General features: G+C 44.9%; 3 protein-coding genes and 1 non-coding gene across 5 annotated transcripts; 2 read left to right on the forward strand and 2 right to left on the reverse strand.

Moving 5' to 3' along the window:
• On the forward strand, positions 1-3,015 carry LOC123182364 (WEB family protein At2g38370). The gene is made up of 2 exons (XM_044594905.1): positions 1-351; positions 1,354-3,015. Exons 1-2 carry the CDS (start codon positions 157-159, stop codon positions 2,839-2,841), a joined length of 1,683 nt encoding a protein of 560 aa, XP_044450840.1. The 5' UTR covers positions 1-156; the 3' UTR covers positions 2,842-3,015.
• Positions 3,016-4,860: 1,845 nt separating this feature from the next.
• On the forward strand, positions 4,861-10,283 carry LOC123182365 (DNA replication licensing factor MCM3). Its single transcript, XM_044594906.1, has 16 exons — positions 4,861-5,057; positions 5,144-5,256; positions 5,351-5,559; positions 6,061-6,191; positions 6,275-6,513; positions 6,602-6,838; positions 6,921-7,075; positions 7,148-7,356; positions 7,448-7,610; positions 7,706-7,911; positions 8,435-8,494; positions 8,567-8,659; positions 8,865-9,058; positions 9,630-9,704; positions 9,805-9,946; positions 10,042-10,283. Exons 1-16 carry the CDS (start codon positions 4,992-4,994, stop codon positions 10,096-10,098), a joined length of 2,349 nt encoding a protein of 782 aa, XP_044450841.1. The 5' UTR covers positions 4,861-4,991; the 3' UTR covers positions 10,099-10,283.
• Positions 10,284-12,267: 1,984 nt separating this feature from the next.
• Positions 12,268-15,039, reverse strand: LOC123182366 (CBL-interacting protein kinase 28). Of its 2 annotated transcripts, XM_044594908.1 has the most exons (3): positions 14,491-14,541; positions 14,277-14,307; positions 12,268-14,020 (listed from the first exon to the last, which is right to left on the reverse strand). In XM_044594908.1, exons 1-3 carry the CDS (start codon positions 14,539-14,541, stop codon positions 12,609-12,611), a joined length of 1,494 nt encoding a protein of 497 aa, XP_044450843.1. In that variant the 3' UTR covers positions 12,268-12,608. The 2 variants fall into 2 exon arrangements, with proteins under 2 accessions (XP_044450843.1, XP_044450842.1); XM_044594907.1 differs by lacking the exon at positions 14,491-14,541 and adding an exon at positions 14,751-15,039 and having other exon boundaries at positions 12,268-14,307.
• Positions 15,040-22,416: 7,377 nt separating this feature from the next.
• TRNAH-GUG (transfer RNA histidin (anticodon GUG)) lies at positions 22,417-22,490 on the reverse strand. The gene has a single exon. It is a non-coding gene; the product is annotated as a tRNA-His (tRNA).
• Positions 22,491-24,758: the final 2,268 nt, after the last annotated feature.

Consider the following 24,758-nt stretch of genomic DNA (forward strand, 5'->3'; position numbering starts at 1 on the left):
CCAAAGGAAACACTGCCCCAAAACCCGCGGCCGCGGGGTTCACGGGAGGGCATCCCACGCCCTCACTCAGTCCACACTCTCCACTCCACCCCACTCCCGCTGAGCTACCGTCTCACCCTCACCCGCGGCCGCCTACCCCGTGGAAACGACGGGGCCATGGCGGAAGTAGCGGCGCACGCGCAGGCCGGCGAGGCGCTGGTGCTGGCGGCAATGCGGGGGCGCGGCGAGGTGGACACGTCGTCGCAGTTCGAGTCCGTGCGCCAGGCCGTCGACCGCTTCGGCGGCGGCGCCGTCTCCCCGTGGCGCCAGCCGCCGTCGCCGCCGCCGCCGCCGCTCCAGCTCCGGCCGGAGGTCAGTCTCACCCACATCCCCTCCCCCTCCCCACCCGCATCTATTATACAGGCTTTTTCTTTCACGCAGCTGGTGCCGAGTGGCGACGCTGTGCTGGTGGCCGTCACATCTGCTTTCCCTCTCAAAGCGCTTTCTCATTTCTCCGTTTAATATAACCGCCGCTTTCCTCGCGTTCTCGCCGCGCCGTTTGCTTCGAAATCTCGCTGCCGCGAATCAAGATGCGAATGATTCGAGGGAGGAGAGACACTTTGCAAATCGCAGCCGCAAAACATACTTGTTTCCCTTTTCAAGTGGAGTGGTTCCAGCGAGCAGTGGTTGTTGCGGGAGACCGTGACATGACGCCGTGGGGGCTCTGGGGATCCATTTCATAATGGCGTTTAGCACCAGCAGGTAGCCTGGCTTGCCCGACACTGCAAATTTGCAAGTAGTAATGCTCCACTGTTGGATCTTGAGGCTGATTGGTTACGGGCATCCGGCGAAATAGGTTGTCACTTTCCCTGTTAGCGAAGTAAATTTACATTAATCCTGGAAGAAATTCAGGGATATCTGAGCATCGAGTAGTATTGCAAGGTTCGTATGCTGCGGAGGAACTGTAAGAACGTGCCAATAATGCTAGCCTAATGGTGTAATTGCTACGGCATCACGAGCAGGATGCGTTGTGCACTGTAAGTATACACTAACAGAGCAAGTGAAGTACTACAGTACTCTGCTAGTGTGAGTCCTTGACAGTCCTTCTATGTACATTTGTACGTGTGGGGCACTGATGTTTCCCTAAAAATACCATGTATGGTGGATTGCGTAGTGAGGACGATTTGGTGTGAAATTAAGGCAACATGATTGCTTCTGGCTCTAACACTGTTCTGGGTCATATTTTGTTGAAGATCTTGTTCGTGTTCCTTACTCCATTCTTGATTTCACCTTAGTAAGTCATGTTCCTGCTATACATCTTTATTGTTCGAATAAGTAAATTGATTTTGTTTCATGTGGTGTCATTTTTTCCAGGAGGTAGAACTCATGAAAGTTGAGGAACAAACTGTGAAGGTCGAGATGGGGCTCTTTGTTAAGGAAAGCGAAACATTCAAGGTGCTGAAAGAGTTGGAGTCAACAAAGCAGGTTATTGATGACTTGAAGTTACAGATAGAGAAGGCAACATCAGAGTGTGGAAATGCAGCAATAGATCATGCTGATACCATGAAGATCCATCCACTTCCTAAAATAGAACAGAAAATGGATGACCATACGGGGCCACTGATCCAGAGCATAAATACCATACAGTCTCCACTAGCCACACTGATGAAGCTGAATCAGGCAAAAGCATTCCTGAGCATGGACACTGTCAAGATGTTTAAGTGCCAGATAGAGGAGGAGAAAGCATCCCTTGAGAGAACCCGTGAGAGGGTGCAGTTGAATATGGAGAAAGCTTCAGCATTGGAAGCAGAGTTGAGCAAAACTGCCGCGCAGCTACAAGCAGCAAAAGACCCGAAACCTGTGCTGGAACCTTATGACATATGGCTGCAGATGAAGCAGTTGAATGCTGAAAAAGACAAGCACAGGAAGATGGTCGAGGATTCGAAGCTCGAGATTGGTGAATTAACTTCCACAATTGAGCACACGAGGTCTAAGGCGAAGACTCTTCAGTTCAGGATTGTCATGGCCGAAAAGTTGAAGGAAGCCTCAAGGAGGGGGGAAGCTTATGCCCTCGCGGAGATGGGAAAACGACGCAACGTGGAGGACCCGGAGAGTGCTACATGTGACGTCACACTTTCTGTCGAAGAACACTCCAAGCTCCTGCGCGAAGCGGAAGAAGCAGAGGTTGCCTCTAGGAACAGAATAGACGCGGCAATGCAGGAGCTCGATCAGGCAAACCAGGGCAAGGCAGAAGTTTTGGAAAGAGTGGACGAGGCAATGGCCGCTGTCGAGTCCAGCAGGAAGGTTCTGGAGGAGGCCCTGAAGAGGGAGGAGGCCGCAAACAAAGCTAAGCTCGCAGCCGAAGATGCGCTCGGGAGGCTGCGGTCTGACCAAATAATCCTGAACTGGCGACCGACCGGTAACATTAACAGCAATAATGCTGTGAAGTTCAAGACCTCGGCAACGCCGGTGACACCCCGGAAGGCGGCGGGCACGGGGATCTACGACGTGAACGGCCTGAGCCTGGTGGCCACCACGCCGAAGAGCACCAAGGCGATGTCCATCGGGCAGATCCTGAGCATGAAGCTCGACTGTGAGTTCGAAACTGCCACCACCGGGAAGACTGCTGGTAAGACGGCGAGCTCAACGAAGAAGAAGAAGGTGTCGCTGGGGCAGATGCTGAGCCAGAAGTACGAGATGTACTCGCCGATGAGGATCGACCACGACGGCGCGTCCCGCAAGCAGTTCCACCCCAGGCGGCGCAGGCTGGGGTTCGTGGTGTACGCGCTGCTCCTGGCCAGGCAGAAGCACAGGAAGAAGAGGCAGCAGGCCCGGGCATCCTCCTGCACCAAGGTCGTGTAGGGTAGTGTAGTGTAGTTAGTTATCTTCCCAGGCCGTAGTACTTTATTAAGCTGTGTTTTTACAACCGGAATAAATGGTGCTCCTGGTTCGGCCCACAATTCACAACCGGAGTACTAGTAGTACATGTGTAATTAGTTGGTATATGCTATATGATCAAGGTGGATGTTTAGCAGCTGATCCTGGTTCCCAAAATTTTGGTGTGATAACCTGTAAATTCTCTCTCCCGGGACTCACTGAGGGTATTTCTAACCGATCCCAATAACCATTTAGAAAAATAAAACCCGGTTTTACTTCTCTAGCTGGGACCTAGCCGATCCCTAATCGGCGCTGGTGGAGAATAAATAGTCCTCAGCCACGCCGCCGCCTCTATATTTACTCCACCGTTCGGCGGCCGAGTAAAAAAAATTCACTTCGCTTCCTCTTCCTCTTCTCCTCCCGATCCCCCGCCGCCGGCGACTCCCTCCGTCGTTCCCTGGCGCCCCTACATTCCCATGGCCGGATCCCATCGCCATCGCTCCCCGCCGCCGATCCACAGCGCGGATCCGCGCCGCCACGCTCGCGGTTCGTCTTCAAGCGGCGCGTCCTTAAGCAGCCGCCGCCCCTCTAATGCGGCCACCGCCCGCCACATCGCCGACTTCCCCGAGCTCCCTCCGTCGTGGGAACCGCAGAGGAAATACCTCGGCGCCCGCTAGCGAGCGTGAGGGACTTGGGCTACGGAGATCACCGACTGCGAGACCCACACCAAAAAGTGGATCGAGTCGTTCCACACGGTGGAGCTCGCCACGCTCGGTACGACCGGTGGCAAGTTCGGCTCCATGGTGCGGCGGCGTGTCTAAACTTCCCGTTTGGGACGGCGCCGGTCCACCTCGTCCCGTCGACGCCGGGTGTGGTGACCTCGGTGATGGCTCGGGAGGACCAGGAGGCGAGGAAGAACGTCGCGTCAGAGGCCGCCGACGAGGAGTACATGGCAGACCTCCGCCGCCAGTACCCCGGGCTCGTGGAGGCGGGGCGGGCGGTCAACGGCGAGGTCATCGTCATCTCCGACGACGAGGAGTAAGTGGCACGGAGAAGGAGTTTGACGCCTAGGAGTGGCGGCGCATCTTCCCCGACTTCGGCGACGACAACATTGGCCTGAACCCAATGGGCGGTGGCATGTCGAGGCAAGACTGGCCTCTACAATGGCAAGGATGATGATGATGAGTAGTCTAGATTAGGGTTTAGTGTAGTTTAAGTTTGAATTTATGTTTAAAGTTTGGTTGTCAAGACAATGTGTTCGACTAGGTTAAACTTATGTTTAATTTATTCAAATTTCGGTCGAAACTAGGTTGAACTTACACATATTTGATTTTCACCCTATTATATAGGAGATCGGTTAGGTCCGTCTAAATCTTAATGGAGTAAAAATACCTCACTAAGAGTTTACTCGGCGGATCCTCCGTAGGATCAGTTAGAAATGCCCCGAGGAAGTGAGAGTACTTACCCAGGTTTATCTGTGGTTTGAAGCGTGGATGCGCCGTCGTGTTGCTTCCTCTTCCCTGTGTCGGTGGAGAGCCCTGGATCCCTCGCCGGTACTGGCCGCAGCGGCCTCGTTCCAAGTTGTCGCCCTGGCCTCGCCTCTCCGGTACATCGCTCAATCCTGGAGTCTCGCAATACAACTCAATCCCGGCGCCGGCGTTGACAAATCTGGCCGGTTGGAGCTCGACAGAGTTGGGGGACCTCCACTTTTCCAGGCCGTGGGATACTTTTTTTTTCTTGAGGGGTCCAGGCCGTGGTATTCTGGGCCGAATGTGGTAAACGGCCGTCGATGGGCCGCACCCTTAGCAAAATAGCACCGGCCCGGATCCCCGTGGCCCAGGTCCTGGTGAGTGAGAGGAGACAGGGAGAGGATCCGCCCAGTAGGACAGTTACATTTCCGGCCCATGAATCGATCCGTGGGGCCCACACGTGGTCCAGTCGGTGGCCGCTCCAGAGCGCGCGAAAACGCACCCTTCCCGCCAGCATCTCCCGCCCCCTCCCGCCTAAAACGCGCCCCCTTTCGTCCCCAAATCCAAACCCATCCCCAGACCCCGCCGCCACATTCCCCACTCGCATCTCCCCTCTCCCTCCCGCTCTCCCCTCCCACCCCCGAAGCAGCGGCGGCGGCGGCAGCCATGGACGTCAACGAGGAGGCCATGGCGGCCAACAAGCGCGCCTTCCTCGACTTCCTCGACCAAGACGTAAGCGCGCATCCCCCTTGCCCCCTTCCCCCCCGGTCGCTCGCCCGGCTCCTTTATGACGTTTTGCCCCTCTGCCGCTTCCGCAGGTCGGGAAGGGGGTGTACATGCAGGCCGTGCGCGACATGGTGCAGAGCAAGCGCCACCGGCTCACCATCGGCATGGACGACCTCCGCAACCATAACCTCGACCTCGCCCGCAGGTCAGCCCCCCCTCCCGCCTCCCTTTCTCCTCCACTCGTGCGCGGCCGATTTGCCCGGTCGATTCGGTGGTGACCCATTTTGTTGAATCTGTAGGGTGATACGGAGCCCCGGGGAGTTCATGCAGCCGGCGTCGGACGCCGTGACGGAGGTGGCCAGGAACCTGGATCCCAAGTTCCTCAAGGAAGGGGAGCGCGTGCTCGTCGGGTTCACCGGGCCGTTTGGCTTCCACAGGGTCACGCCCAGGGACCTTATGTCCTCCTTCATCGGCACCATGGTCTGCGTCGAGGGCATCGTCACCAAATGTAATTGAATCCCTTTCTCCCCACCGTAATCTGGTTTTATGCCGTTCAGTTGATGTGATTCATGATGTCAATCTTGTATTAGTATTAATTAAACTGGTCAGAAATTATCGGAAAGTTCCTGTCGTATTCTAGCATTTCTCTTTCTCGTGGGGAATAGATCTAGGGTTGAAATCGTGGAACAGCCAAATAAATCAAAGAGAGATAAACTGTCGCCCGTATTAGGTTTAAGGCAGTGCAGATACCACCATAATGTGGATGTTAAGCTTTCTCAGACACTTGATTAGTACATTAAACATCTAGTTTTGCACTTGTGGTGTGAGTGCAGCCAATTTAACTGACCAGATGGCAATCCAAGTGTAGCTAACTAGGCATGTGAAATCCTTGTCAGGTGCCAGCATCTACATAATTCATGAGTATTTTATATGATGAAGATAACATAATATTTTGGTGTAATGTCTTTACTCCCCTGGTGCTAATGTTCTTTTATTTTCTAAATAATAGGCTCTCTGGTAAGGCCGAAGGTTGTTAAGAGTGTTCACTACTGCCCTGCCACCGCGGCTTTTATGTCACGTGAATACAGGGACATCACATCTTTTGTAGGCTTACCTACTGGTTCAGTTTATCCAACTAGGGTATGCTTTTATGTTCTATTTCCATTTATTTTGATTCAAGGAAGCCTCTTCCATGTTGTATGGCTAAAATCTGAATTGCTTAGGATGAAAATGGCAATTTGTTGGTCACCGAGTATGGGATGTGTCAATACAAGGATCACCAGACATTGTCCATGCAAGAGGTGCCTGAAAATGCTGCCCCTGGACAGCTCCCAAGAACTGTGGATGTTATTGTGGAAGATGATCTTGTAGATTGTTGTAAGCCAGGTGACCGTGTCTCAATTGTTGGTCTATACAAGGCTCTTCCAGGGAAAAGCAAGGGCAGTGTTAGTGGTGTCTTCAGGTTAGTCTATCTACTGCCTTCACAGAAGTCAAATTTAAAATATCTAGTTGGTGTGATCTGATGTGGTTTTGTATTTCTATACCTACAGGACTGTCCTTATTGCTAATAATGTTTCACTTCTGAACAAAGAGGCAAATGCGCCTGTCTATACTCGGGAAGATCTGAAGCGAATGAAAGAAATATCAAGGAGAAATGATACATTTGACTTGCTGGGGAATTCACTTGCTCCATCAATTTATGGCCATATCTGGATAAAGAAGGCAGTTGTACTCTTAATGCTTGGTGGTGTTGAGAAGAATTTGAAAAATGGAACTCACTTGAGAGGGTTAGTGTTTATACACCAGATAATTGCTGCTGCTATATGTTTTCATTGGTTGTAATGCTCATCATGTATCTTTCATATGCAGAGATATTAACATGATGATGGTGGGAGATCCTTCTGTTGCCAAGTCCCAGCTTCTGAGAGCTGTTATGAACATAGCCCCATTGGCTATATCAACAACTGGAAGGGGTTCATCTGGTGTTGGTTTGACTGCTGCTGTCACTTCTGACCAAGAGACTGGTAAGTTGCTGCAGTTGTCCATACACTTGTGTTTGGTTTTTGTACAAGTTCTAACCAAATGCCTGTGTCCAGGGGAAAGAAGGCTTGAGGCTGGTGCCATGGTTCTTGCTGATCGTGGCGTTGTCTGCATTGATGAGTTTGATAAGATGAATGATCAAGACCGAGTTGCTATACACGAAGTTATGGAACAGCAAACTGTGACCATTGCCAAGGCAGGAATACATGCATCGCTCAATGCGAGATGTAGTGTAATTGCTGCAGCAAATCCAATATATGGATCTGTAAGTTCTTGCAAGTTCTTTTCTGTGCTGTTAATGTCATTCTACTGGTAAAATTTATGTTTTCTGATGATAATTTTTGGTTGCATGACAGTATGATCGTTCAATAACACCAACAAAGAACATTGGGCTTCCAGATTCACTGCTCTCTCGTTTTGATTTGCTTTTTATTGTTCTTGATCAAATGGATGCTGAGATCGATCGCCAGATTTCGGAACATGTTGCACGGATGCATAGATACTGCGCTGATGATGGAGGTAATTTTGTGGTTTACATGACAGTGAGATTTATTTCAGGGCATTCCAGTTCTTTCCAAGTGCTAAATTAAATAAAATAAACCTGTTAACTGCAGGAGCAAGGTCTTTTGATAAAGCAGGATGTGCTGAAGAAGAAGATGGTGATGCCAATGCAGCCATATTTGTTAAATATGATAGAATGCTGCATGGGCAGGATAGAAGGCGGGGCAAGAAGGCCAAACAGGACAGGCTGACTATCAAATTCCTGAAGAAATATATACATTATGCAAAGAACCTTATTCAGCCTAGGCTCACTGATGAGGTAACTTTGCATATGAGATGAGATATTCTTCTAGTCTATCAGCTCCATTTGTTGTTACTAATGTGTATAACTAGTAGCAGTTCCCACTGCCTCCATCATTGAGTACAATCTCTGATTACAATTATGCTGTGTACAATACTACTTTTCTGTTTTTTGCTTTGTTGGTAGCCTTTTCTATTGCATGTGAAAATATTCATGTGTTAGCATAATACTCCTGCTTTTCCATAAGATAAGGCACATAAGTTTATGGTATTTATGAAAGTGTAAGGATTTAGCATGTAAGAATGGGTATTGTTCTATTTATCCTGTAAAATACTTTGGGTGTCATGTTTTTCACTTATTTCTTAAGCATTTTATAAGTGAAATTTTAGTCAAAGTCCTGCATTGGAAACTGTGAAAAGTCAAATGTGCCTTATATTTTGAAATCTGGGGAGTCGCCTGCCATAGAATACAAGGAAAACAACAATGTGTGTAAAAGAATGAGTCATTAGCTTTAGAATCTAAACATTTTGTGCTCTTCCAGGCATCTGACCACATTGCAACTACATATGCTGAGCTCAGAGATGGTGGTGCAAATGCAAAGGTGATCATGGGTCCTTTCTTGTTTATGGTATGTGTTTATGGTTGTCAGTGCCTCATACTTGCATTTTTATAGTCTGGTGGAGGTACCCTTCCAATTACTGCGAGGACGCTGGAAACAATAATTCGTCTATCTACTGCCCATGCAAAGATGAAACTGAGACACGAGGTATTTTGCTCCATACAAATCCAATTACCAAAGCAAGTTACCTCCAACAACTATCTAGAGAAGCATTGTGCTTGTGATGCTTGTTTATAAGATTAGGCTACCGTTCTATTTTTGGAAATAGCTGTATTCATTAGTTTGAAAGATAGCAGACACAGTACAATTTTCGTTGAGAAAATATAGTGACATCACCTGTATCTTGTTGCAGGTTCTTAAAATTGATGTCGAGGCTGCACTGCAAGTTCTGAATTTTGCAATATTCCATAAGGAATTGACTGACATGGAAGACCGTGAGCAGAGGGCGACTGAGAAACAACAAGCTGAACAAGATGCAGGTGCAGATGGTGATAATGTAGATGTGCCTGGAGGCGCAAGCGGTGGCAATGCAGACGTGCATGGAAGGTGAGTTTACAGCTTTATGCAGTGTCAAGTGTTCTTTATTAAGAACCGAGTCATCCTTTTTAATATGGAAATGGCCCCTCTCAGTTGGACTTTTCCAGAAAATAGCCTGTCTCTATTTAACTGTAGTCCTGAGAATGCGAGTTATTTTGTTAGAGAATTGAACTCCATCCATCCCCCTTTATGTAGCCAAACGAATGTTCAATGGAGGTAACTAAGCCGCATATTAGGATTTTTTTGTTGACATGCAATCCAATCAGAACGAAGATAGAACATCAACTCCGCTTTACAGAGCTTTAGATTTCACTGAAGTACTCTCTACTTTTTGATAAAGAGAGCTTTACTGAATACTCAGAAGCAGTAACAATCATGGCTAACCAATGTCTTGACACAACTTGGTATGCCAAAAGCCCAAAACACTGCACATCACACATGTTTAACACATTTAGCTAGGTGTGCAAACTCATGAAAGCAATTTACTGTTTTGCTGCAAATTGAAAAGACCACAAATAATTGTTTGCAATCTTGAATACTATGTCCTCATGTGCTTTTTCTGTACTCTTCCTCTTCGCAGCTCTGGCAACGACCCAATGGATGTTGATGGAGGCTCAGGCAATGCATCAAATGATCAGGATGTTTCTTCACAGAGGTCATTGCTTTGCCTGAAATTTGCAAAATTTGAACCTTCTTGTTTGACTCTTCTTTGTGGCTGAATTGTTTTGTTTCCCTTGTGATTTTGTAATGTGCAGAATGGAAGCATTTGAGGCAATTCTTGGACAGCATGTGCTGGCAAACCATGTTGATCAAATGTCCATTGATGAAGTTGAGCAAACAGTCAACAGAGATGCAGCTGTTGCTTACACTAGAGGCCAAGTAGAGTTCATCCTGGAGGTATGGTTTAATTCAGGGTTTTCTTCAGTGAGGCACCGATACACTTCGCTTCTTTATATCTGGGATATTAAAATTCATTTCTCTGCGTTTTTCAGAGGATGCAAGATGCAAACAGGATAATGATAAGGGATGGCATTGTTCGCATCATCTAATCACAACATGGATTGGCGTTGGACAAGCTGATTGTGGCATGCGCTGTCCTGATCTGTTCTCCGCTTTGTCTGAATTCCTGGAGAGGCTTCCCTGAAACTCTGCATGTGTGTCTGAGCTGTCTGTTGATGTACTTTGTATCTTGATTTTTATCAGTGAGGTTTAAATTGATGGTACTATTTATTCATGTAATGTACTGTCTGACCTAGTGCTATTTAGTCCCTGATTATGTTTGGTTTGCATGGTTAAATGCATCTAAACTAGTTGCACCGGGCATATATGATAGCCATTGTCACAAGAAATGGCTTGATCTGTTGGTGGCCAAATTTGCCCTACCAATAGTGCTATAATACTTGGCTTTCGCTTGCTTGTTTGCCAAAATCTTGTAATCTTGCCAGTGCCTCGCAATCCTTGCACAGATCTTGCCATTTTATTACCGAAAAAGGCTTTTGCCTTGAATTTGAAAAGGAGGGCCAAGTGGATATTAAAATTTCTATGATTTTTCTTTGAAAGTGACATTTAAGATAAAAAATCCTACAGTTTTCTCTTGCTCCATTCCTTTGAATGAAATACATGAATAGTAGCATCATATGAAACTTTACAATTCTTGTCCTAGTACAAACGCACGCCCCCACAACACACATAGGCGCTGAGCGTAGCAACACCATCCCTAGCACTGCAAGCGATAGCCTTGAACATGCCATCGCGAATAAGTGAAGCTGCATATGATGAACCGTGGGCTTCAAGGCGGCGCCTTTAAAAAAGGGATGACACTGTAGCGCCGCCATCGCTCGATCTGAGGATAGAGTTTTTCTTGGAGCAATACGACGGACAATGAGAGCCGTGACGACGCCTTTAAGAAGGGAATGAGCTTTGCTGCCGCCGGTCCGTCCGAAGATAGAGCGGGTTTTCACCCCGGCGATCACTCACCGCCATCAAACGCCACATCCCGGCTACCACACCGCCCACACGGCCATGGCAATCGAGCAGCACCAAGCTGCGGGCTCTGCCCATGAGCACCGCGGAACCACTACCAGGGCCGCCGCTACCCCAACCAAAGACACGAGCGAAAAGGACCCGCCTTTTCGCACCCCTGGGCGGCCCCCAGTGCCGAGACCCAATGGGTCGGCCAAAATTGGCCTCCATCGACCCGTCCCGCGGCACCGGACGCGAGACGAGCTCGGTCCTGCCGCTGAGCGCGAGACGAGCATGGTCCTGTTGCTGGGTGCGAGACGAGCTCAGTCCTGCTACCAGGCGCGAGACAAGGTCAGTCCTGCTGCTAGGCGCGAGACGAGCGATGGACCGCAGCCGGGAGATGGCCGACCCTTCGACGAAAGTAACGGCCAGGCGACGAGGAAAGGGGTCGAAGGCCGACACAGACCGCCTACAGACGAGCCGACGCCGGAAGAAGCCAATCACCGCTGCAGCTGATCTGCCACCACCACAGCACCAATGCCTCCACGCCCTGGCTAGATCCGCCTGGAGCCCCACCACTCCGCACCAGAGCACCGAGAACACCAGTCGCATCACCACCACCACATCAGGGCCGCCGGCCACCCCTGCCATCGCCTACCATCACAATCCACCGGATTTGAGCAGGGATGCCCAGATCCGTTGCCCCCGCCAACCACCACCATCCAGGACAGAGCAGGAGGCCAGATCCGCCGCCAGCCGACCCCTGGGTACCGGAGCCCCTAGACGCGCTGGAGGGAGGGGAGGAGGCGGCGCCGGCGGCCACAGGACGCCGGTATGAGGGAAAGGGCCGGAGCAGGGCCAACCCGACGCCACCAAGAAGAGGGGAGGCGCCCCGCGATGCCACCAGCTGCGCATCGGAGGGAGCCGCCCCGCCGTCGCCAACGCCACGCGGCCTTAGGCCGGCGACGCCCCCGGCGGCGGCGAGGGAGGGGGACGGGGAGGCGACGCTAGGGTTTCCTCCTGGGGGCGCCCTCGGGAGCGCCTCGGGGAGGGAGGGAGAAGCGTTTTCTTCCTCGTCTTTTTTGTTTCGGGTTCTTCCCTTTCAACAAGCCTTGCCATTTTATTTCCTCTAGCCAATTTTGTTTGGCTGGTTAATGGTTGATGAAAATTGGTAGGGCATGAGTCAAAGGCCAACATCTTACTGTTTCCTCCTGGTTGCCACAGAGCATGCTAACAAGCGCTGATAGTTTCTTAAGTATCAGTTCACAAATCGCAACAGTCATATATTATCAGAAGGAGATGTATTTCTCAAATAATAAAACAACCCAATAGGAGAATCCTACAGAACTTAAATGCAACCATCATTATACCCCAAAATTACAAATCACTGTTTTCTGCAGCGATAACAATCTGAAGAGGCACCATTTCTGTATATTCAAAAACAATTTTACAGAAATGGGGAAAAACCAAGCCTTCGTTCCCAACAATGGTAGACATCTAGGTGAGAACTGCAAGCACATTTACTAATCTAAGAGGCAAATATGGTTGTGGGTCTCACCATGAAATATGTGTGTGTTCGATAGCGATTTCAGTTAGATTATTGTGGCAGTGGGGCATTTGCAGCTAAATGTTCTAACCGCTGTGGTGGGAGCGGCGGCGGCCACTGTCGATCCTGAGGTTGCTGTGCCTGCTGCTGTGGTGGCCACTGTGGATCCTGAGGTAGCTGTGCCTGCTGCTGAACATCGCCATGCCATGACCAAACAATGTCCTTGAGTGATGGCCTAATGTCTTCTTTCAACAGTTTCTGGTACTCCATAGTGTCACCATTGGTCTTCTTCAACTCGACTAAGAGAAAAGACGACGTGAGCTCATAGATTTCTGCTTCAAACTCAAGAGTACCCTTCTTTCCTTCCCTCGGTGCGGCCAATTTCATCGCTCCATTGTCTTTCTTTGTAACTTTAAGCTTCATGCGTTGGGCAAGTTCCTCCAGCTTCACAAATACAGCTGCTGGCGGCTCATTGGAAGCAAACCGGGCCTCCCTTTGGCTATATCTTTCATCGAACAAACCAGATAGATCGAACCCAGGAGTGAGGGAAATGATATTAAATGCATTCATGCTCGCCGGTCCATCGGAACTGTTGCGACGTGCAAGGCCAGACGCAGCAGCTTCACTCGCATAAGTCTTGTCTTTTCTCAGTGGTGTTCTCTCAACCGGCTTCCTATACCAAGGACTTCTCTTTATCCTTGCGATGGACATTCTAGTATTAGGATCTGGATCAAGGATCCCACTAAGGAGCTCCTTCAGCTCAGTGGAAAAATAACGAGGGCATCTGTACTCAGCCTTAGCAATCTTTCTATACAACTCCATAAGGTTTCTTTCATGGAAAGGAAGATAACCGGCAACAAGAACAAACAGAATCACTCCACAAGACCATACATCTGCCTTTGCACCGTTGTAGCCTTTCCTGCTGAGCACTTCCGGAGCAACATAAGCCGGAGTTCCACATGCGGTGTGGAGCAGACCATCTCGCCACTTTGACTTGGTTAGCGCACTTAAACCAAAATCAGAGACCCTAAGGGTCCCATACTCATCCACTAGTAGGTTTTCAGGCTTCAAGTCACGATGGTAAACACCTCTACTGTGGCAATAATCTATAGCAGAGATCAACTGGTGAAAATATGTCCTTGCCCCCTCCTCAGTAAGCTTCCCCTTGGCTAATTTGTTGAAAAGCTCACCGCCTTTAGCGTACTCCAGAACGAAGTAAATCTTGCTCCTGGTAGCCATTACCTCAAAAAGCTGCAGAACATTCGGATGCCTTACAATTCTCATTATCGAGATCTCCCTCTTTATCTGATCCACGAGACCAACCTTCAAGATCTTGTCCTTATCGAGTATTTTTATGGCAACAGACTGACCATTTGCTAGATTGCGAGCATAGTATACCTTTGCAAAGGTGCCTTGTCCTAATTGCCTCCCGATTTCATAACGCTGGGTCAAAACACTCCTCTCTTCCATTATATAAGCACAAAGCCTGAATTTTTATGATGGTCTATCGACAGACTGGTTCAGACTCAAAGAGGAATGTTAGAGAAGACAGAGTCCCTCTCTTCATCACGCTTCGGATATCGGAACACGGAGGAGTCGAATGAAACCAGTCTGCAACCCACCACTCTCATCAGAACCGAGCAAATGAACCTGGGACGACGCAGTGGTGACTTTGTCACTAGACAATTGCCTCTTCCAACACGAGCTCAAGTGAATCACCTTCAGTCGTCACCAGCCTGACAAATCCTACCTGCGAAACAAAATAAACAGATTAGAATACATGTGCAAGTGTATGACACACACATGACAAATCTTCGGGGAATGAAGGGGGCATTTTTACACCCCCTATTTCTTTGTGACGAATCGAAAATCCAATCTACATTTCCATGAGAAGAACGCAGAGATATATTATCTAGGGATCCCATATGTCTACCAGGGCAAACTCTGAGATCTGAAACGGTAAAATTGGGACATTCAACAGCATGGCCAAAGCTCGCACAAAATGGGGTGTCCTCTGCAAGATTTGCTACAAGTGTAACTCCAACATTGTCCAATCGGATTGCCCAACAGGAGCGTCAAACTCCTAGAATTGAGGCGACAAAATAAAGAAAGCAAAATTGCTCGCAGATTCCAATCAGATCGAGCGAAACCAAGAACCGGATCACAGTTCAGGGGCTAGGCTATTAAGCTCACCTGATCTGAAGAATAACGGAATTCCCAAGTCCCACAAACGGATGGATTCGATTGGATTATACCGCGACGCAGACGGAGGGTGGCACCTTCGGGACATTCGTGATTCCTATTGCGGCATTGCACGGCGGCTCGCTGGCGGCAAGGAGGCTGTCTGGGCTTCTCCGGCTCCCTTCGTCCTACGTGTGGTGGAGCGGTCGACACGGTGCGTTAGGCAGGCGGTGCGCGGCGATGTGGGGACCGAAGTTATTTTTTTCCTGTTTTTGCCCTCGGTTCTTGCGAGTTTCTGTGGGACGGACGGTCAGCGGGCTCACCTGCACTGGCCAAACTTGCGATAACATTATCTATTTTTTTTGGGAATAACATTACTTTTTTTTGCGGGAATTACATTACCTACTATGCCGTTATAAAGAACATCTAATAATGCAATGGTTTTAAAATATATACTACTCCTAGTTTTTTACACTGATATCTGGATTATATTTTTATGAGAAAATAACAAAGATCACGGATTCCACTGCAAATCTGACGTTAGATTTTTAACCATGACAAATCGAACATTTTTTATGGCAAATTATGTTCCCCGATGATGGAAAATTTAGTTGGCGAGCATGACAAGCTCGTCTCAGTTCATTTTTTGTCTGAAAATTGCCGTGCTTTTAGACTAAATTTGTCATAATCACGCCAATATGCATTGCCATAAAAACGTTAGATTTGCCATGCCTAAAAGTTTGACGTCAAGATTTTTAGTGTTTCTGAAGAACATATATTAAAGTTGACCAACCCTTACAACTGCATCTGGACAAAATTAATAAATTACACACCGGCCATTGGGGAAACTCCTCTCAGACTCGCTATTGGCGCATCGTGAGGGAAGCTCGATGCCACCTCCGAACCACTGAAACACCATCGGAGCCAAGAAAACTTTGTTGATGCAGCGGCCGAGAAGTCCAGTTATAGTTAGAAGATACCGACGACAACGGTCTGGAAAATAGATTGTCACCCTGAAGAAGGCGACAACGAAGAGGGTGGGATGAACAACCTAGATACGACCAGATAAACCTAGGGAGACATAACCTCACAAGCCTTCCTGTGGATGCCGAAGCTGGTCGAAAGTCGTAAGTCATGAAAGGAACTACAGTACGAGATACGAAGCGGCGGCATCTACTCCGTCTAAAGACACCTTCGACGATCACCTGCATAACAATAGAAACAACCAGATCCAGCACTCCAAAAGAGATTTCCCGACCTCCTCTACGGTGCTGATGAGCTGGCAAAGAGCCATCGAAACCTTACTTATTAAAACGAAGGAGTAGTATTCAAGCAAGCATATCAGATTTCATACATATCATGCATTGCCACCTTTTTAGAAAAGTGGGAAAGACCCTTAGCCTCTTAATCGAGTAGTATCAAGTTGCCGCCTAGGATCACTCGTGAAGAGGTTGCGTAAAATCAACAAAAACATCGACAATATTCGTTTTAGAATAGCTTTATAACTCAAAACTAATGGCTTGTTTCCCGCAAAAAACCTAATGGGCCCTTTAATTCAAAGGAATTTTGGAGGAATATAATCCGTAGGATTTTTTCCCTAAATTGTTTGTTTGATTCATATGATTGAATCATGCAGGCATTTTTCCTAATTAAGGATTCTTTTGCACCACATTTCATAGTAACTTTAGCATCCACTCCAACCTTTTGGAAATAATTCTTCAATTTTTTTCTATGATACAGTAAAATAAATGAGAATCTTGCAGGATTCAAATGTGCATTACATTATAATCCTATGTTTTTCCATCCGCCAAAAAAATCCTATGTTTTTCTATTCATATGTTTTTAGAATCATGCGAATCAAAGAAACCATTTAGGCCTCCTTTGGTTCATAGGATAGGAATATTGTAGGAATAAGAATTTCATAGGAAGTGAGATGACATGCATCTTAATTCCGATGAAGAAAGAGATGTCATTTGATGCATAGGATAGGAGTTTTTCCATTGAGTCTAGGCTAATGTTTTTTTCCTTTGAAATGTGAAGGATTGGACCCTATCCTACATAGGAATAGGAATCCATTCCTACAAACCAAAGGGCTCCATTGGAATTTTTTTCCTTTGAAAATCCTATCCTATGAAATTCCTACAAACCAAAGGAGGCCTTAGTAGAGCTCATTCGGCCAGCTATAGAATTATTCTCATGATATGTAAACGAATGTGTTATCTGCTTATTGTGGGAAACTAAGTTGGCCCTGAAACACGTCTCCAACAGATCAATAATTTATGAAGTATTCATGTTATATTTAAATAAGTTCTAAATAGTTTTGGTGCACTTTTATATTGTTTCTATGGACTAACATATTAATCCAGTGCTTAGTACCGATTGTTGTTTTCTGCTTATTTTTGGTTTTTACAGAAAAACCATACCTTCATTGTAGATAGGCCATTTTGTGAAGGTTTTTTTTCAAACTTGTTTTATTGCAAGTCTATGATTTTTCCCAGTAACTAGTTCACACAAAAGGGAACCATGCACAAGGATTTCATTTTTTGAGGCCTTTTCATTTTCTTTGATTTTTTTTCAAAATGTGGTCAAACTTGAAAGGTTGACGAATCCTAGCAGATGGTTGGGAATTTCAACTTTGGTTATGCCCAGTGCCTACACCACCAATTCACAAGCTAAACATGATTTTTTTCCATTTTTCAGGACTAAGATACGTAACACTTGTAATTCAAATCTGACCAAGTTCTGATAAATCTCAAATGGATGAAATATAGAAATAAAACTAGATAATTCCTGAAACTTGGGTAGTGTGCATCCAATGTGGTCTAGTTTGGATGAAAAATGGCTAGACCCAATTTCATAACTTATTTCTGGCACTTACTTCACAGAACAAGTCATTTCTAGCACTTGAAAATGGAAAAATAAGTTTCTATTCCAAAAAAATATAATTGCCATGCAAACATTGTCCGCCGTGGTAGCACCCATGGGTGTGCCAAATTTGTACATGTAAATATGAACTATGCCATGGATGTGGCCATGACCATGGGCATATGCCTTAAAATCCATACAAGTTCATAGCAGATAGGCCATTTTTTGAAGTTTTTTTTCAAAGTTTTTTCACTGCAAGTCTATGATTTTTTACCAGTAACTAGTTCACACAAAAGGGCTCCATGCACAAAGATTTCATTTTTCTTTTTTTTTCAAAATATGGTCAAACGTGCAATGTTGACAAATCCTGGCAGATGGTTGGGAATTTCAACTTTGGTTGTGCCTAGTGCCTACACCACCAATTCAAAAGGTAAACATGATTTTTTTCCAATTTTCAGGACCAAGATACATGACACCTTGAGTTCAAATTTGACCAAGTTATCATAAATCTCTAGAAATTCAGTAAATGGATGACATATAGAAATAAAACAAGATAATTCATGAAATTGGGAAGTGTGCATCCAATGTGGTCTAATTAGAATGAAAAATGGCAAGACCCAATTTTATAACTTATTTCAGGCACTTCACAAAAAAGTCATTTCGAGCACTTGAAAAATGGAAAAGTAAGTTTTTATTCCAAAAATATATATTTGCTATGCAAACATTGTCCACCATGATAACACCCATGGGTGGGCCAAATTTGGACATGTTATTATGAATTATGCCATTAATGTGGCCATGACCATGGGCATATGCCTTGAAATCCATACAAGTAAATAGTAGATAGGCCATTTTTTGAAAAAAATTTCAAACTTGTTTTATTGCAAGCCTACGATTTTTCCTAGTAACTAGTTCACACAAAAGGGCTCCATGCACATGGATTTCATTTTTGAGGCATTTTTCATTTTCTTTACTTTTTTTTCCAAAATGTGGTCAAACTTACAAGGTTGACCAATCCTAGAAGATGGTTGGGAATTTCAACTTTTGTTGTGCCCAGTGCTTACACCACCAATTCAAAAGCTAAACATCATTTTTTTTTCTAGTTTTCAGGACCAAGATACATGATACATATAGTTCAAATCTGACCAAGTTCTGATAAATCTCTAGAAATTCAGGAAATGGATGAAATGTAGAAATAAAACTAGATAATCCATGAAACCTGGCCAGTGTGCATCCAATGTGGTCTACTTTGGATGAAAAATGTCAAGACCCAATTTTATAACTTATTTCAGGCACCAACTTCACAAAAAAAGACATTTCTAACATCTGAAAAATGGAAAATAGGTTTTTATTCCAAAAATATATAATTGCTATGCAAAAGTTAATTGTCCACCATGGTAACACCCACGAGTGTGCCATATTTGTACATGTTATTATGAACTATGCCATGGATGTGGCCATGACCATGGGTGCCTTGAAATCCATACAAGTTCATGGTAGATATGCCATTTTGTGAAGTTTTTTTGAACTTGTTTTATTGCAAGTCTATGAATTTTCCTAGTAAGTAGTTCACACAAAAGGGCTCCATGCACAAGGATTTCATCTTTTGAGGCTTTTTTCATTGTCTTTGTTTTTTTAAATATGGCCAAACTTGCAGGGTTGACGAATCCTAGCAGATGGTTGGGAATTCCAACTTTGGTTGTGCCTAGTGCCTACACCACAAATTCACAAGCTAAACATGATTTTTTTTCTTTCCATTTTCAAGACTAAGATACATGACACCTGTAGTTCATATTTGACCAAGTTTTGATAAATCTCTAGAAATTCAGTAAATGTATGAAATATAGAAATAAAACTAGATTATTCATGAAACTTGGGCAGTGTGCATCCAATGTGGTCTAGTTTGGATGAAAAATGGCACAATTTTATAACTTATTTCTGGCACTTACTTCATAGAAAAATACATTTCTAGCACTTGAAAAAAATGGAAAAATAAATTTTTATTCCATAAAATATGTTATTGCTATGCAAACATTGTCCGCCATGGTAGCACCAATGGGTGTGCCAAATTTGGACATGTTATTATGAACCATGCCATGGATGTGGCCATGACCATGGGCATATGCCTTGAAATCCATACAAATTCATAGCTTTCGTTCTTGTGGAATAAGAAGCCCTCGTAACTTAATGAAAGGAAAATCGTAATTTTTCGTTAGGTATTTTACCAAATAGGATCGTCCAGTTCCTACAGAACCTATCACTAAAATACCTGATAGGGCTAAGCGGAACGAAAAGGGTTTTCCATGAGATGGTAAATTAAAATGATTAGTCCCACACGAGGTTTGGGAATAAGTGATTATCTGATAATGAGCAAGGAATATACGTCTTTCTGCTAAAGAGGATCTATTAAACTCATAATTCATTAGATCCTTGTTACCAATGCCAACTAGGTATCATAAGTAAATGGATCCCGGTTGTTCAATCCTTTGATAACCAAGGTCATTCTTTGCTAAAGAGAAATGCTCACTATGAGTCAGACTCAATAGAATTGGATCCATTCCAAATAGCGAGAATTAGGATTCTTGATCCCTCTCAATCTCTCTTTCAATTCGAGGATCCAGAGAGGTATTTTCATAGTCATCTCCAAATATTTGCCATCTCGGAATATTTCGATTCCATTTTCATATGATATGTCTTTCTATATGAAAATTGGTTATTTATGATGTACGATGATCCCTGTTAAGCATCCATGGCTGAATGGTTAAAGCGCCCAACCCATAATTGGTAAATTTGTGGGTTCAATTCCTGCTGGATGCACACGAACGGGAACATTCCATAAGTCTATTGGAACTGGCTCTCTATCCATGGAATCTCATCCATCATCCATACATAGCGAATTGGTATGGTATATTCATACCATAACATAAGAACAGTAAGAACTCGAATTCTTATCAATACTGGAACTCAGAGCATAGGAGGGAAAGTCGATTTATGGATGGAATCAAATACGCAGTATTTACAAAAAAACATCGTTTATTGATATACTTTTAATGTCGAATCGGGATTCACTAAGACAGAAATAAAGCATTGGGTCGAACTCTTCTTGGTGTTAAGGTGGTAGCTATGAATAGCCATTGACTACCTGGAAAAGGTAGAAGAATAGGACCTATTCTGGGCCATACAATGCATTACAGACGTATGATCATTATCCTTCAACCATGTTATTCTATTCCACTTCTAGATAGAGAAAAAACTAAAGGAGAATATTTAATAATACGGCGAAACATTTATACAAAACACCTATCCCGAGCACACGCAAGGAAACCGTAGACAGGCAAGTGAAATCCAATCCACGAAATAATTTGATCCATGGACGACACCGTTGTGGTAAAGGTCGTAATTCCAAAGGAATCATTACCGCAAGGCATAGAGGGGGAGGTCATAAGCGCCTATACCGTAAAATAGATTTTCGACGAAATCAAAAAGACATATCTGGTAGAATTGTAACCATAGAATACAACCCTAATCGAAATGCATACATTTGTCTCATACACTATGGGGATGGTGAGAATAGATATATTTTACATCCCAGAGGGGCTATAATTGGAGATACTATTGTTTCTGGTACAAAAGTTCCTATATCAATGGGAAATGCCCTACCTTTGAGTGCGGTTTGAACTATTGATTTACGTAATTGGAAGTAACCAATTAGGTTTATGATGAAACCTAGAACGATCACTGATCCAATTTGACTACCTCTACGGGATAGACCTCAACAAAAAACTGTTGAGTAACGGCAGCAAGTGATTGAGTTCAGTAGTTCCTCATAGAAAATTATTGGCTCTAGAGATTTTGTAATATGGAGAAGATAAAATTGTTTGAAGCACACACAGAACCGGAAGCGCCCCTTGTTTCAAAGAGAGGAGGACGGGTTATTCACATTTAATTTGATGGTCAGAGGCAAATTGAAAGCTAAGCAGTGGTAATTAAGACCCCCAGGGAAAATAGGGATGTCTCCTACGTTACCCATAATATGTGGAAGTATCGATGTAATTTCGTAGAGTCATTCGATCTGGATGCTACATGAAGAACATAAGCCAGATGACGGAACGCAGAGACCTAGGATGTAGAAGATCATAACATGAGCGATTCGGCAGATTTGGATTCCTTTCCTATATATCCACTCATGTGGTACTTCATCATATGATTCATATAAGATCCATCTGTCTAGAGATCGCCATATACATCTAGAAAGCCGTATGCTTTGGAAGAAGCTTGTACAGTTTGGGAAGGGTTTTTTGAGAGAAAAGAAGAATCTACTTCAATCAATATGCCCTTAGGCACGGCCATGCATAACATAGAAATCACACGTGGAAGGGGTGGGCAATTAGCTAGAGCAGCAGGTGTTGTAGCGAAACTCATTGCAAAAGAGGGTAAATCGACCACTTTAAGATTACCATCTAGGGAGGTCCGTTTAGTATCCCAAAACTGCTTGGCAACAGTCGGACAAGTGGGTAATGTTGGGGTGAACCAAAAAAGTTTGGGTAGAGCCGGATCTAAGTGTTGGCTAGGTAAACGCCCCGTAGTAAGAGGGGTAGTTATGAACCCTGTGGACCACCCCGATGGTAGCGGTGAAGGGAAAGCTCCCATTGGTAGAAAAAAAACCCACAACCCCTTGGGGTTATCTTGCGCTTGGAAGAAGAACTAGGAAAAGGAAAAAAATATAGCGATAGTTTTATTCTTCGCCGCCGTAAGTAAATACGTAACTAGGAATATGGAAAATTGCATTTTTGGAATTTGCAATAATGCGATGGGCGAACGGCGGGAATTGAACCCGCGCATGGTGGATTCACAATCCACTGCCTTGATCCACTTGGCTACGTCCGCCCCTTATCCAGCTAAAGGATTTTTTTATCTTTTTTCCATTGATCATTATTATATTGGACATAGAATGCCACTCTTTAAAAAGGAAAAAAGGAGTAATCAGTTCTGACACGAAAAAACTAAATCCTTTTGTAGCTCCTCATTTATTGGCAAAGATAGAAAAGGTCAATGATGTCGCTTGAAGCTACGTCGGTATTTCCCCAAAGAGGAAGGGATGATGCAGCACAGCGGCAGTAGGTATTTCCCTCAGATATGAAACCAAGGTTATCGAACCAGTAGGAGAACCAAGCAACACAACATAAACAACCCCTGCACGCAGATAACAAATCCTCGCAACCCGACGTGTTAAAGGGGTTGTCAATCCCTTTCGGGTACGGCGCCTCAAGTTGGCAAACGGACGTGAGATAAATTTGTAGTAGATTGATAGATCGAACGCCAAATAAAATAAATAGAAATAATACGCAGCAAGGTATTTTTGTATTTTTGGTTTAATAGATCTGAAAATAAATGCAAAAGAAAAGTAGATCGCAAAGGCAAATATGTGAGAAAGAGACCCCGGGGCCGTAGGTTTCACTAGTGGTTTCCCTCGAGAAAAATAGCAAACGGTGGGTAAACAAATTACTGTTGGGCAATTGATAGAACTTGAAATAATCATGACGATATCCAGGCAATGATCATTACATAGGCATCACGTCCAAGATTAGTAGACCGACTCCTGCCTGCATATACTACTATTACTCCACACATCGACCACTATCCAGCATGCATCTAGTGTATTAAGTTCATGGAGAAACGGAGTAATGCAATAAGAACGATGACATGATGTAGACAAGATCTATCTATGTAGAGATAGACCCCATCGTTTTATCCTTAGTAGCAACGATACATACGTGTCGGTTCCCCTTCTGTCACTGGGATCAAGCACCGTAAGATCGAACCCACTACAAAGCACCTCTTCCCATTGCAAGATAAGTAGATCAAGTTGGCCTAACGAAACCCACATATCGGAGAAGAAATACGAGGCTATAAGAGGTCATGCATAAAAGAGATCAAAGAAACTCAAATACTTTCATGGATATAAAAAGATAGATCTGATCATAAACTCAAAGTTCATCGATCCCAACAAACACACCGCAAAAGAGTTACATCATATGGATCTCAAAGAGACCATTGTATTGAGAATTCAGCGAGAGAGAGGAAGCCATCTAGCTACTAACTACGGACCCGAAGGTCTACAAAGAACTACTCACGCATCATCGGAGTGGCACCAATGGAGGTGGTGAACCCCATCCGAGATGGTGTCTAGATTGGATCTGGTGGTTCTGGACTCTGCGGCGGCTGTATCAATATTTCGTTGACTCTCCTACGGTTTTGGGAATATTGGGGTATTTATAGAGCAAAGAGGCGGTCCGGGGGGCACCCGAGGTGGGCACAACCCACCAGGGCACGCCTGGGCCTCCTGGCGCGCCCTGGTGGGTTGTGTTCTCCTCGGAGCACTCCCAGGTGCAACCAGGGCCCATTAGGTGTCTTCTGGTAAAAAAAAATCTCTGTGAAGTTTCGTTGCATTTGGACTCCGTTTGGTATTGATTTCCTGCGATGTAAAAAACATGCAGAAAACAACAACTGGCACTTGGCACTATGTCAATAGGTTAGTACCAAAAAATGATATAAAATGACTATAAAATGGTTATAAAACATCCAAGATTGATAATATAACAGCATGGAACAATAAAAAATTATAGATACGTTGGAGATGTATCAACATCCCCAAGCTTAACTCCTACTCGTCCTCGAGTAGGTAAGTGATAAAAACATAATTTTTGATGTGGAATGCTGCCTATCATGTCATATCATAATATTTTCTTTATAGCATGGACATTTGGACTTTTATGTGATTCAAAGCAATAGTCTAGTTTTGACATGATAATTTAAATACTCAAGCATATCAACAAGCAACCATGTCTTTCAAAATATCGACGCTAAAATAAGTTATCCGTAGCCCATCATGCTCAACTATTGATCCATTCATGAAACACACTCGCATATTAACTACACCCAATACTCAAGTACGATCATATTGCCTCCTAGTTGGTGCTTTTATAAGAGAAGATGGAGACTCAAATTCAAAAATAAAAGTTGCATAAAGTAAAAGAAAGGCCCTTCACAGAGGGAAGTAGGGATTTGTAGAGGTGCCAGAGCTCAAAGCGAAAAATTGAGAGATAAAAACATTTTGGGAGGTGTATCCTTCCACCAACGAAAACGACTTAGAGT

The sequence above is a fragment of the Triticum aestivum genome, chromosome 1D (assembly GCF_018294505.1).
Source record: "Triticum aestivum cultivar Chinese Spring chromosome 1D, IWGSC CS RefSeq v2.1, whole genome shotgun sequence".
NCBI lineage: Eukaryota > Viridiplantae > Streptophyta > Magnoliopsida > Poales > Poaceae > Triticum > Triticum aestivum.